General features: G+C 44.0%; 1 protein-coding gene across 7 annotated transcripts in view; it reads left to right on the top strand.

Moving 5' to 3' along the window:
- The window catches only part of trim37 (tripartite motif containing 37), a 113,309-nt gene that overhangs the window by 18,957 nt on the left and 79,325 nt on the right, over positions 1-15,027 (top strand). For all 7 annotated transcript variants that reach the window (XM_070856967.1, XM_070856964.1, XM_070856966.1 and 4 more), the window contains 4 exons: positions 1,123-1,163; positions 7,856-7,972; positions 11,329-11,416; positions 12,083-12,205. In XM_070856967.1, coding sequence (XP_070713068.1) covers positions 1,123-1,163; positions 7,856-7,972; positions 11,329-11,416; positions 12,083-12,205 — 369 coding nt within the window. The remainder of the gene's footprint in view (positions 1-1,122; positions 1,164-7,855; positions 7,973-11,328; positions 11,417-12,082; positions 12,206-15,027) is intronic.

Here is a 15,027-nt window from a genome sequence, read left to right as displayed (position 1 = left end):
TTTTTGTTTATTAAAATAATATCCTGTTTGTGCTGAGATGTGGTGCTGTAATCCAGGCTCAGCAAGCCCATCCGTGATCAGTAGACCAGCTGCATTTTGCTGCTGGGTAGCTGTATAGTCGTACTTGCACTGCCTTGTTATTGAGATATATTTGCTTGTTTGCTCTGTACATGAACACGTTGAGCACTGCTCATGCAGAGTGTGCGCGAATGTACAGAATTTTTTTTAACTTTGGTGTTTTAATAGTTGCTTCAGCATGTTCGATTCTGCACGCATGGGCCCAATATATTTTTTTTACACTAACACTGTTCTGGTGGAGTTTGCTCAGGGCGGCAGTTTAAATCTACAACTGAACCATTCACCAGCAGAGAGGATGTGTAATCTGTTCCCCGGGTTCGCCAGCTACGAGGCGCTTCACCAGTCGTCATCTTTTTTCCCCCATCCCATCCCTCTTTCCCCCACCAATGTTTGGAGCTTCACCTGCTAACGTGTTGAGTTCCTGCACCATTGGGTTGCCATTTGTCTGGTTTCACGTTTTCTGTAGATTTCTTAATATGTAATGCAGAAAGGTTGAGCAAGTTGGGCCTATAAATGCATTGGGGTTTAGAAGAATAAGAGGTGATCTTATTGAAACGTATAAGATTCTGAGGGGGCTTGACAGGTTAGATGCAGAGAGGATGTTTCCCCTCGTGGGGATTCTAGAACTAGGGGACATCGTTTCGGAATGAGGGGCTGCCCATTTAAAACGAAGATGAGGAGGGATTTCTTCTCTGAGGATCGTGAATCTTTGGAATTCTCTACCCCAGAGAGCTGTGGAGGCTGGGTCATTAAATATGTTTAAGGTGGAGATAGACAGATTTTTGAACAATAAAGGAGTCGAGGGTTATGGGGAGTGGGTAGGGAAGTTGAGTTGAGGCCAAGATCAGATCAGCCATGATCTTATTGAATGGCAGAGCAGGCTCGAGGGGCCAAATGTCCTACTCCAGCTCCTATTTCTTATGTAAACTAGAGACCTGGAAATAGAAAAGATTTTGATGAGTTTTCATTTGCAAAGCGAGCATCAGAATGAGAACACTATTGGAGAAGCCTTTTTTAAAAAGAATTGCTTCTTTTTCTCCACAGCGCTGGTTAACAGAGCAGAGAGCCCAGTGCCCACATTGCAGGTAAGGGCACATCTACAGCAAGTCTTAATTGGGGTTTACACAAAGCGGGAAACTCTCTTGACTTTTCATCTAACTTGCAATTAAAAAAAAAAATAGCTGCTGCATTATGTGAACCTGCTTGGCTCTGATCCAGAATCAATGGAGTATGACTAATGTGAAAAGGGAAATTGTGGATATAAGTAGTGATATCTGACTAACTTCAGTTTTAACATATTAAAAGTTGTCGGTATGACCTGAAATTACAAATATAAATATGGATGCAAAATTGGTTAAGTGACAGGAAACAAAGTAGGGGTGAATGGTTGTCTCTCCGACTGAAGGAAGGTATACAGTGGTGTTCCCCAGGGGTCGGTATTGGGACCGGTACACTCATAAAGGATGAAACTGAGTACTGTGTACATTGAGCAAGTGTGATCGTAGCTCCTTTTAAGACGACTCCAGAGTGCAGCTACCTCGTGGGTGGTCTGCTTATATACCGTGCTCCCAAGGAATGCTGGGCCCCTTGGGACTCCAACAGGCGGGCCCTCTGGTGGTCAGGTGTCATACAGGTTACAAAGGGTTAAATACATAACCGGGACCACTACTTTTCTTGATTAATGACTTGGATCTGATAGTACAGGGCACAGTTTCAAAATTTGCAGATGATACAAATCTTGGAAGTATAGTGAACAATGAGGAGGATAGTGATAGACTTCAAGGGGGGGATAGATAGGCGTTTCTGCGGTCGCAACCGAGACTCCAGGATGGCATGTTGCCTCCCTGGTGCAAGGATCAAGGATGTCTCGGAGCGGCTGCAGGGAATTCTGGAGGGGGAAGGTGAACAGCCAGTTGTCGTGGTGCATATAGGTTACAACGATATAGGTAAAAAGAGGGATGAAGTCCTACAAGCTGAATTTAGGGAGCTAGGAGTTAAATTAAAAAGTAGGACCTCAAAGGTAGTAATCTCCGGGTTACTACTGGTACCACGTGCTAATGAGTATAAGAATAGAACGACAGAGAGGAAGGCACAAATAACCTTCCGGAAATACTAGGGGTTGGAGGGTCTAGCGAAAAGGAGGAACTGAAGGAAATCCTTATTGGTCAAGAAATTGTGTTCAGGAAATTGATGGCCGACAAATCCCCAGGGCCTGATAGGCTGCATCCCAGAGTACTTAAGGAAGCGGCCCTAGAAATAGTGGATGCATTGGTCGTCATTTTCCAACATTTTATTGACTCTGGATCAGTTCCTATGGACTGGAGCGTAGCTAATGTAACACCACTTTTTAAAAAAGGAGGGAAAGAGAAAACAGGGAATTATAGGCCGGTTAGCCTGACATCGGTGGTGGGGAAAATGTTGGAATCAATTATTAAAGATGAAATAACGCATTTGGAAAGTAGTGACAGGATCGGTCCAAGTAAGCATGGATTTATGAAAGGGAAATCATGCTTGACAAATCTTCTAGAATTTTTTTAAGCATATAACTAGTAGAGTGGACAAGGAGAACCAGTGAATGTAGTGTATTTGGACTTTCAAAAGGCTTTTGACATGGTCCCACACAAGAGATTAGTGTGCAAAATTAAAGCACATGGTATTGGGGGTAATGTATTGACGTGGATAGAAAACTGGTTGGCAGACAGGAAGCAGAGAGTCGGAATAAACGGGTCCTTTTCAGAATGGCAGGCAGTGACCAGTGGAGTGCTGCAGGGATCAGTCCTGGAACCCCAGCTCTTTACAATATACATCAATGATTTCGATGAAGGAATTGAATATAATATCTCCAAGTTTGCAGATGACACTCAGCTGGGTGACGGTGTGAGCTGTGAGGAGGATGCTAAGAGGCTGCAGGATGACTTGGACAGGTTAGGTGAGTGGGCAAATGCATGGCAGATGCAGTATAATGTGGATAAATGTGAGGTTATCCACTTTGGTGGCAAAAACAGGAAGACAGAATATTATCTGAATGGTGACAGATTAGGAAAAGGGGAGGTGCAACGAGACCTAGGTGTCATGGTGCATCAGTCATTGAAGGTTGGCATGCAGGTTCAGCAGGTGATGAAGGCAAATGGTATGTTGGCCTTCATAGCTAGAGGATTTGAGTTTAGGAGCAGGGAGGTCTTACTGCAGTTGTACAGAACCTTGGTGAGTCCACACCTAGAATATTGTGTTCAGTTTTAGTCTCCTAATCTGAGGAAGGACGTTCTTGCTATTGAGGGAGTACAGCGAAGGTTCATCAGACTGATTCCTGGGATGGCAGGACTGACACATGAGGAGAGACTGGATTATCTGGGCTTGTATCCACTGGAGTTTAGAAGAATGAGAGGGGATCTCATAGAAACATAAAATTCTGACAGGATTGGACAGGTTAGATGCAAGAAGAATGTTCCCATTGCCGGGGAGTTCCAGAACCATGGGTCACAGTCTAAGAATAAGGGATAAGCCATTTAGGACCGAGATGAGGAGAAACTTCTTCACTCAGAGTGGTTACCGCAGAAAGTTGTTGAGGCCAGTTCGTTAGATATATTCAAAAGGGAGTTAGTTATGGCCAAAGGGATCAAGGGGTATAGAGAGAGAGCAGGAAAGGGGTACTGAAGTTGAATGATCAGCCATGATCTTATTGAATGGCAAGTACAGGCTCGATGGGCTGTGAATGGCCTGCCCCTGCACCTAATTTCTAAGAGGACATAGATAGGCTGGTGAAATGGGTGGACACGTGGCAGATGAAATTTAACATAGAAAAGTTCAAAGTGATACATTTTGGTAGGAAGAATGAGGGGAGGCAATATAAACGAAAGGGTACAATCCTAAAGTGGGTGCATGAACAGAGACCTGGGGGTATATGTGCACAAATTGTTGTAAGTGTCAGGGCAGGTTGAGAAAGCGGTTAAAAAAGCTTATGGGATCCTGGGCTTCATGAATCGTGGTAAAGAATACAAAAGTAAGGAAGTTATGATGAACCTTTATAAAACACTGGTTCGGCCTCAACTGGAGTATTGTGTCCAATTCCGGGCACTGCACTTTAGGAAGGATGTGAAGGCCTTAGAGGGTGCAGAAAAGATTTGAGAATGATTCCAGGGATGAGGGACTTCAGTTATGTGGCTAGACTAGCAAAGCTGGGGTTGTTCTCCTTAGAGCAGAGAAGGTTGAGAGGAGATTTGATAGAGGTATTCAAAATCATGAGCGGTCTAGACAGAGTAGATAGCGAGAGACTGTTCCAATTGGCAGAAGGGTCGAGAACCAGAGGACGCAGATTCAAGGTGATTGGCAAATGAACCAAAGGCGACATGGGGGGAAAACCTTTTTTTATGCGGTGAGTGGTTAGGATCTGGAATGCACTGCTTGAAAGGGTAGTGGAGACAGATTCAATTGTGGCTTTCAAAATGGAATTTGATAAGCACCTGAAGGAAAAAAAAGTGCAGGCTACGCAGAAAGGGCGGGGGAATGGGACTAGCTGAAGTGCTGTTGCAGAGAGCCGGCATGGGCTGAAGGGCCTCCTGTGCTGTAACCACTTTGATTCTATCCTCCCTTCAGTTTTTAGTTCCACTGCAGCATATTGCAATGGTAATATTCCTAGCTTCAAGTCTCTACTTTATTATTTAATGGAGCGTAAAAAATAAAATGCAACGTGTTACTAAAATTATGCTGTGCCTCTTGAGCTGAAATGAGCTGTTTTGAACAGTATTAAGATGTTGTGGAAGTGTTTAATGGAGGTACGACAAAAAACAAAGCATTGTTATTCGTGATTTAACTTGGTATTGGCTTCTTTATTTCTGTCCTGGTAGTTGAGGAGTTTAAAAACCCACTTCACTCTCAAATCATGTCCCAAATTAATTTGACACAATATTGGAATTATTGTTTGCTCGAGGGAGGAACCAAATAAATGTGCTGTGTGATTTGTTCAGATAAGTGTCTTGGAGATTTTTAAATTTAGCAATTATTTAAATAACTTCAAGGTTACTGTTCTCGGGGCTATTTATTGGGTTGTAGTTTTCAACTAAATGAGTTTGATCTGGAGCCTTCAAAGAGAAGTTGCTTGACTGAAATCTCGGGAGAGAACAAGATAAACCAGACGATGTCTTTAATTAATGAGAAAAGCAATTTAAAAGCTACATTAAAAAAAGTTCTAGTCATTATGTTCGTTGTGAACCATTTATTATTTTCTATTGTTTGAGAAAGTACCATAGTGTGACAACTACTGGAAACGTTCTATTTCTGTTATTATCCACTTCTTTCCATGCTTAAAGCTGTTTGGCAGTTAAAGCCCGAAACTAGTTCTCAGCTTTCAAAGGCAGAAAGGATCCTGTGTAGGTACATGATATAAATCGTAGCTGAAGGATCCTTAAAAATAAAGACTTTTGTTCATGACCCCAGGCATGCTACAAATTTTACCTAAATTCGTCTGGGCAAGTGAAGACATTCTCGAGGATGTCGAGAGCCATGTTCCTAAGGCTCACTTACAAGGGAGCTAAAAACATCTGATGCAATAAAAACTCAAATACATAATAGGGAAGGGGAAAGAGCTAGAGATGGAGCAAAAATCCTGATATTTTATCTTTGTGTCTGGCTTTCTTTCACCCTGTTCTACATAGTTCAGTGCACATAAGGAAGTTTATTAGCGAAGTAATGCAGCATCCAGGACTTTGATATTCTGTGCTACGAGGGTATTGGATGATTTGTGCTGTGAATTACAACTCTTGAGTTCCTAACTTTGGCTGTCAGGGTGAACATGCAGCCAAGAACTTCACTGTTTAGGAGACAAGAAACTCAGCAGGCTGCTCCTCAGGCAGAGACCAATGAATTAGCATCCTGGCATATCTGGTGTGGAATGGTAAATGCTGAAAAGATTGAGATGAAAATAAATGGCTCAACTCCTTGGACTGGTTGCTTTAATCCATGACCCTTGAATTTGAATGTAGCTTAGACAAATGGGGGTTTAAAAACTCCCTCTCATTGCTAGCTGTCAAGGTAATACATTAAATGAGTCTGGATAATCTGAACTTTATTGGATGAGGGTTCTGTCTAACCATATTAATGACTTGGATGAAGAGAACCTGAGAATGAATTCACAAGGGAAGGAAGTAAAGTTGAAATTGGATAGCAAGAATCTAGAAAGCGAATCTGTAAGACAGAGGAAACTGAGTTTAGTATGTAGTAAGCAAGGCGGTCTTCCTGTGCTGAACTGTATATACTTTAATGCAAGGCAGGTGAGCTAAGAGCATAGCTAGACACTTGGGAGTATGACATTATAGCCATTACAGAAACATGGCTGAAAGAGGGGCAGGTTCAATTGGCAGATCAATATTCCTGGCTATATGATTTTTAGACCAGATAGAGAGGGGGGTAAAAAAGGGGGGGTGGGTGTTGCATACTGATTAAAGAAAATATGAGGAGGGATGATATGTTAGAGGGATCATCAAATGAGGCCTTATGGGTCGAATTGAAAAATAAAAAAGGAGCCATCACACTGCTGGGTGTGTATTATAGACCCCCAAACAGTGGGAGGGCGATTGAGGAGCAAATATGTAGGCAAATTGCTGTAAAATCCAAAAACCATAGGATAGTAATAGTACTGGATTTTAACTACCCAAATATTGATCAGGATAAATTTAGTGTGAAGGGTATAGAGGGTGCGGAATTCTTGAAATGCATTCAAGAGAACTTTTTTAGTCAGTATGTAGCAGGCCCAACACGTGAGGGGGGCGGTCTTGGATTTAGTTTTGGGGAATGAAGCTGGACAGGTTGAAGGGGTGTTAATGGGAGAGCACTTGGGTGCCAGTGGCCATAATTCAGTCAGATTCAAGTTGGTATGGATAAGGACAAGAATAGGTATGGAATAAAAGTTCCGAATTGGGGAAAAGCTAATTTTGCCAAGTTAAGGAGTGATTTGGCCATGGTGGACTGGAAACAGCTACTAGTGGGTAAATCAATGTCTGAACAGTGGGAGGCATTTAAGGAGGAGATCTGGAAGGCTCAGGTCAAACATGTGCCCTTAAAGAAACAGGCTGGGAAAAATAATTCTAGAGCCCCCTGGATGTCTAGGGATTTACAGGGGAGGATTAAGAAAAAAAGGGATGCTTATGTCGTATACTAACAGCTAAATACTATAGAATCTTTAGAAGAATATAGAAAGTTAAGAGACAAAATTAAAAAGGATATTAGGAATGCTAAGAGAGAGCACGAGAAATTCTTAGCCAGTAAAATTAAAGAAAACCCTGGATTGGTCGGAGAGGAATTTTCCCAGATTTTTCCTCCCTAAATTGGCCTGGGTTTTTATCTGGTTTTTGCGCCTCCCAGGAGATCACATGGCTCCGGTTGGGGTAGAGTGTAGAATGTTTTAGTATAAGGAGTGTCGCAGTTGTGTGAGGAGGACTGGTTGGGCTGGGTGCTCTTTGCCTTTCTGTCATTGTTCATATGTAACCTTTAGGGCTGCTGACCAAGGGCCGTGCGGCTCTTTGTCGGCTGGCGTGGACACAATGGGCCGGAATGGCCTCCTGCGCTGTAAATTTCTATTTCGATGTTTCTATATGGTATCTGTCTTGGGAATATTTAGTGCTGACATAAATGGAAACAGTCTGTCCCCTGGACTGCCTATGAAGATGATGACTAACATTGTTCAAATGAAAAATATAATGTTTCTGTATTGCCCGGGTGAAAATCAGACTGTTCGATAAACTTGCAATGGTGATCTGATGCTTCCATACTCGACTTCTTGTAGGGCACCTCTTCAGCTGCGGGAGCTTGTGAACTGCCGCTGGGCGGAGGAAGTCACACAACAACTGGACACACTTCAGCTGTGTAATCTCAGTAAGCATGAAGAGAATGATAAAGACAAGTAAGTGTGTCACTATTATATAATGGTCCTAGTTCTTGTTACAGAACTTAAACTGTTTTAATTTTTTTCAAAAGTCCAACCTTTTTGAAACTGGTTTGTGCTGTGGAAACAGACAGAAAAGCATTCACTGTAGTGGCAATCTAACTCATGATTCAGTGCCAATTCATTTTTTTTAATCACTGGCTGCATCAGGCATTTTGGAAGTAATGTATTGCCGACATAGTGTAAGATGTCTTAATAATACCCACCCTCTTATATGGATCAGATGCATGGACGATGTACAGAAGGCACCTCAAGTCGCTGGAGATATATCACCAATGATGTCTCCGCAAGATCCTGCAAATCCCCTGGGAGGACAGGCGCGCTAACATCCCCAGTATTGAAGCACTGACCACACTCGATCAGCTTCGCTGGGCAGGCCACATAGTTTGCATGCCAGATACGAGACTCCCTAAGCAAATGCTTTATGCAGATCTCCTTCATGGTAAACGAGCCAAAGGTGGGCAGTGGAAACGTTATAAGGACACCCTCAAAGCCTCCCTGGTAAAGTGCGACATCACCACTGACACTTGGGAGACCCTGGCCGAAGACTGCCCGAAGTGGAGAAAGTGCATCCGGGAGGGTGTTGAGCTTTTCGAGTCTCAACGCAAAGACTGTGAAGAGGTCAAGCGCAGAAAGCGGAAGGAGCGCGCAGCAAACCAGCCCCAACCACCCCTTCCCTCGACGAATGTCTGTCCCACTTGTAACAGGGTCTGTGGCTCTCGTATGGACTGTTGAGCCATCAAAGAACTCACTTCGGGAGTGGAAACAAGTCCTCCTCGATTCCGAGGGACTCCCTATGAAGATGCCTATTAAATATATGCTTGCTATTGACTAGAACACATGCATTAGCTTGTTTCCACCAGCTGCTTCATAAATTAATTCCTGTGACTGATGGGTTCGAAGGTGTCTTTGACAGAACCCATAGGAAATGCTGTAGTCCATTATTAAGGAAGCAGTAGCGGGACATTTGGAAAAGCATAATTCAATCAAGCAGAGTCAGCATGGTTTTATAAAAGGGAAATGATGTTTGACAAATTTGCTGGAGTTTTTCGAGGATGTAACGAGCAGGGTGGATAAGGGGGAACCAGTGGATGTGGTGTATTTGGATTTCCAGAAGGCATTCGATAAGGTGCCACAAAAGGTTACTGCACAAGATAAAAGTTCACGGGGTTGGGGGTAATATACTAGCATGGATAGAGGATTGGCTAACTAACAGAAAACAGAGATGTGGGGGGGGGTTCAGCGCCGGGACCTCTGCACATGTGTGCTAGAGTGTGCACGCATGTGCAGTAGCTCCAGGCCCCCGAGGCTGTGGGAGGGGCCCGAAGCACGCCGCCCCTAGCCCTGGCCGAATGGGCTCACTGGGGTGGCGAAGATTGGACTTTGGCCTCCCTCCTCTTGAGCTCCTGCTCCTGCTCACTCCATGTCTTTGGCGGGGCCCGCCCGCCCGGCATCTTCGGCCCAGCTTCCTCTTGCTGGCCGGGTCCGTTCTCCCCCCCCCCCCCCCCACCCCCCCGCCCCAAACTCCTCTCTCTCTCTCTCTCTCTCTCTCTCTCTCTCTCTCTCTCTCTCTCTCTCTCTCTCTCTCTCTCTCTCTCTCTCTCTCTCTCTCTCTCCCCCTTCCTCCACCCCCCCCCTCCACTCTTGCCTTCTGGTGCTGCAGTCGGTAAGTAGAAACTTGATTTTTTTTTATTTCTTGCTCGTTTAATGATTTAAAAATTTTTTTTGATTGATTTATTGGTTTATTTATTATTGATGATTATTTATTTGTAAAAGTGATGTGTTTCATGTTTGTAAACTCCCCCCCCCCCCCCCCCCCCCATCTCTCTTCCTTATGCCTGATTTCTAAGTGTAGGCAAGATTTTTCTGAACGTACAAAAATCTACACTTACTTCATTCCAAGTTAGTTTGGTGTAAGTTTTCGCTGCCTAAACTTGAAAAACATGCATAAGTGGCCGGGCAAGCCCCCTTTTGGAAAAAAAAATCTGTTCTGTTCTAACTCAGTAGAACTGGAGCAAACTAAATGCCGAGAATTGCAATTTCTAAGATACTCCATTCTAAACTAGTTGCTCCAAAAAAAAAATAGGAGCAACTCTGGCCGAAACTTGACCCCCTAGAGCATTGCTTACAATTTTCGTCTCTGTATTTAAGGAAGGATATACTTGCATTGGAGGCTGTTCAGAGAAGGTTCACTAGGTTGATTCCGGAGATGAGGGGGTTTGACTTATGAATATAGGTTGAGTAGGTTGGGCCGATACTCATTGTAGTTCAGAAGAATGAGAGGTGATCTTATCGAGACATATAAGACAAGGTGGATACAGAGAGGATATTTCCACTCATAGGGGAAACTATAAAACTAGGGGACATGGTCTCAGAATAAGGGGCCGTCCATTTAAAACTGATGAAGAATTTCTTCTCTGAGGGTTGTAAATCTATGGAATTCTCTGCCCAGAGAGTTGTGGAGGCTGGGTCATTGATTATATTTAAGGCGGAGATAGACAGATTTTTGAGCGATAAGGGTTATGGGGAGCGGGCAGGGAAGTGGAGCCGAGTCCATGATCAGATCAGCCATGATCTTATTGAATAGCGGAGCAGGCTCAAAGGGTCAAATGGCCTACTCCTGCTCCTATTTCTAATGTTCTCCTATTTCTGTGTTCTTATATCAAACATACTTGTTTGCGCTGCTTATGAATTTAGTATCTAACATAAAGATTCTAATGCTCAGCTTCTGCTCAGCTGAACAGCTTCTAAAGCAAAACCCATTGATGCCTGTTAAAGGCTACCGAGAGAGACGAACCGGAACGCTAAACGTTTAGCGCTGACACTAAATTGTGTAAATCTGGAGTCCGATGTGGTCATGACTCCAGATGTATAACATTATAACTAATGTCTGTGTAGGCAGAGCTATAATTAGCTCTCGGCTCCTTGTACCCAATAATGTGAATTAACTCCACCTTCTATGCCAGTGCGATTTATTTTTATTATTTATTAAATTTCCCACACCCGTCAGTCTTGCAGCATTTATGAATGAGACTACCAATTATGCTGAGTTATGGGAGGTTTTAAGCTGCAGATTCGTGCTCATGAGGAATTGTATTGGTGGCCCGGTACACCTTTGTTGTAGAACCTCTGCACCCAGAGAGAGCATATTTGATCCCATCATTCTGACCTCTTATTAATGTTAAAGCAAATTTAAAGTGGAATTCAATTTGCAAGTTGAGATGTTGGAGCAAGCAGGTTATTTTATCAGGTTATTAATTCTATCAGATACTGACGATTAGTTCAATTATTACATTTTTTAACATTTGTTTCAGGTGTGATAGTCACCGTGAGAAGCTGAGCGTATTCTGTTGGACCTGTAAGAAATGCATCTGCCACCAATGTGCACTTTGGGGGGGAATGGTAGGTACAACAGAGGCTCCTCGTTTGATAAATTCATCAGATCAGAAAATCTTTAAAGATTATATGTAGGATGTACCTGAGACCTGGTGTAAAATTATATCCAGTTATGAGCTGTCCAAAACAAACTTTACTGTATGGGAGACCTGCTGCAAATATTGTTAAACTCCTTAGAACACTCATCCTAACTTCCAAAAGATTGTGTCAACGACCAGATTGGTGTGCAGTATTAGAAATAAAATGGCAATTATAAAAATCTGATGGTCTAAAAGCATGCAGTGAATTGCACCACTGCCTTCCAGTAGAATAGTTTATGATGAGGGGAGGCACAATGGCATGTCCGACCTGCAAAGCACCATGTGTACAACACATTTGATGATGTATTGGTATATTTTTAAGCACCTATCTTGAGGGCAGATACCCCAATTTCTACCCTTGTGCACCAATGGCAAGTGGGCACGGACCAACAATTTATAGATTTTGCCCAGTATGCAAAAGACAAGTGTCATTGAGATTTGTTATTTTTTCGCCTCGCCTGTGCCCTCTCTCTTTTATCCTCGCTGTGCCTTCAGCTGGTGTGCAACTGAGATCGTAACCTCACCAGAGTGGAGTTACGCTATTACTGTCCGATAGGATTTTACGCTGAGGTATTTTGTGTTTTCATTGCAGCACGGGGGCCACACATTCAAACCATTAGCAGAGATTTACGAACAGCATGTTACCAAAGTGAACGACGAGGTGGCAAAACTGCGACGTCGACTGATGGAGCTGATCAGTTTGGTGCAGGAAGTGGTAAGGTGATAGAGGGGAAGAGGGATAAGCACTGTGACCCAGTGTGATCAACCATATAACCCACTGGTCCTGTACTTCCTTTGTTCCTAACCAGTGCTACAGTTGTTCTGGTTCTTTTTACATGAGAATAATTCCATTTTTAAATTGAAAGGTACATTCTACATTAACTGTCTCGGAGGATGTGTGTTTTTTAAAATTATATGTACAATAAAAATCACCTGTGATTACATCATGGGACAAGATGTATTTTATTTCTCCTTCCTTTCCCCACACGACATCACTTATAGAACTTTTCAATGTGTGATGTAAAGTAACTTATCCTTGTCTTTAATCCCTCCCTATGTCTATAACCATGTCTAGCCCTGTATTTCCTCCCCTCATCCCCCACACCAAATACTTTAGCCTCTTGTGCTTCCCTCCGTCCAACTAGGTCCCACTCTCGGGAGTTCCCTTTCTAAACCCCTCTATCTTTCCACTTCTCCTTTAATATGCTCTGACTAAACTTTAGGTTGCCTCTCCTAATTGCTCCATTTTGTTTTTGGCTTGGTGTCTGTTTTCCTTGTGTATCTCTGAAGGGTGAAAGGTGCTATATAAATGTATGTTTATCATTATGCTCTTTAGGATTATACAGGTTCAGCATCCAGAGTTGCAAAATTCGGAATGATCCGGACACCGAGCCCATCCATGGCGGAGCCGTCCGGAATCTGGAAAATGCTCCCAAATCCGGACACCCTGCCAAACCGATTAGCGCCGCGAGTTGGGCCCAGGGAAATTCCAAAAAACAAAAACTCAAACACTCTCTAATCAAAAAACAAACACTCTAACCCACCTCTTCTTGCAGATCTTCACACCCACAGGCATCGTTGCTCCTGAGTTCGCAACAAAGGCCCCCCCCCCCCCCACCCCCACGTCTTCCCTCGGCCAGAACACGTGCACGCGAAAACTCCAATGCAGGTATTTCCGGATTCGGGACACCGGAAAGACGTTCTGAAATCTGGAAGTACCCGGAATTTATATATATATATCTCATACAGTCTAACAATCTGCTACTGATTCATTCATCAGTGAACCGGCTTTTTGAACCAATAAGGAGTCAGCATTTACTAGTTCTCTGTCCTTGGGAGGCTTTAAAAGCTGAGGGTGAAGCTCCCAAATGTTCGAGCTACAGAGCTACGTGGCTTGAATTCATGTGTACAGTGGGGTTTTGCACTTTGTGTATGGGGTGGGGTTGGGGAATAGTGGGGCGTGTTTTGTGTTTTTTGGTGACCTCTGACCTTTTGTATGCAGCATGCTTGGCTAGGGTTTGAATATTTCTGTATAATCATGCAGCACACTCACTGGCTCAGACACTTGTATCTGGCCCCCAGCTCCAAAAGGCTAGAAAACAAGCAAAAATTTATATAGAGCCTTTCATGTCCTTGGAACATCCCAAAGCACTTCACAGCCAAGGATGTACTTTTGAAGTGTAGTCACTGTTCTAATGCTTCTGTCCCCGGCCGAAGGCAGTCTGCGCGGCCGCTTCTGTCCCCGGCCGAAGGCAGTCTGCGCTGGCCGCTTCTGTCCCTGGTCAAAGGGACTCTGCGCCGGCCGCTTCTGTCAGCGATACCCCTAGCCAGCTGGAGGTGGAGACCGCCTTCCAAGAATTCCCGGCAGTGACACCGAGAGAGCAAGGGCATCTGGCCGGCTGAGGGGACTCCGGGACGACCTGCCAAAGGGACTCGGACGTGGGGCCGGCCGAAGGGACTCCAAGGCCGGCGTTCAATCCGCCGAAGGGACTCCGAGGCCGGTGCTGAACCAGCTGAAGGGACCGAGGCGTGGCGTCGTCTCATACTCCCAACCAACTTTTAATTAATTTTTTAAAACTTTTAGCCAACTTTTAAACTTATTAAGCAATTTGGGAGAACTTTTAAAACTTACATTTTAGACCCTCAACCGAAATACTTTTAAACATTTATTATTAACTTACATCTTTGACTTTTAACAACTTTTAGAAACTTTTTAAATTGGGGAAACTTTTATAATCCATTATTGATTTACATCTTAGATTTTTAACAACTCTTAGAAACTTCTTAAAACATCTTAACAACTTAACAATTCTTAAAAGTTCCCAATTTATTTCAAAAGTTTCTATCAACGTTTAATCTTTTAAAATAACTTGGAAGTCACCTTCCTAATGCCTGCCCCCCAACCTAGCCTCGGGCCATCTACCATCAATGGCGCTACCCGGCGCCGAGCTTGCGGCCAACACTTTGCCGTAGGCACTTGGGCTTATCGAGCTGTGCCTGGTCTCCAGTTGTCTTGGACCCTCTTGCCACTGGACCAAGACCTTGTTCAGCTAAGCCCGTGTGGTTGCTGGTGTGCAGCGGCCACCCCACGTTAAAAGAACTCTCACACGGGCATCTTCCACTCAGTCAGTATGAAGTTCGGGATCTGGAACATCAGGACCCTCATGGACAATCCCAACAGCAACAGGCTGGAACGCCGCACTGCCATAGTTGCCCGGGAACTCAGACGTTTTGACATCGACATTGCTGCCCTAAGCGAGACCCAGCGGGCAGGGGAAGGCCAGTTGAAGGAACATGGTGGAGGTTACACATTCTTCTGGAAAGGGAAACCAGAGGCAGAACGCCGCCTTCATGGAGTTGGCTTTGCCATCAAGAATGAGCTGGTCGATCGCCTCTCAGACGCCCCCTGTGGGGTCAGCGAACGCCTCATGACTCTCCGTATCACCCTATCTCTGAACCAATGTGCCACAGTCATCAGTGCGTACGCCCCCACTCTCGATGCAACGGAAGAGTCTAAAGAGGATTTTTATTCTAACC

This window comes from Pristiophorus japonicus, chromosome 16 (genome assembly GCF_044704955.1).
Source record: "Pristiophorus japonicus isolate sPriJap1 chromosome 16, sPriJap1.hap1, whole genome shotgun sequence".
Lineage (NCBI taxonomy): Eukaryota > Metazoa > Chordata > Chondrichthyes > Pristiophoridae > Pristiophorus > Pristiophorus japonicus.
The sequence above is the reverse complement of the archived record's forward strand: the minus strand, read 5'-3'. Positions and strand labels throughout refer to the sequence as shown.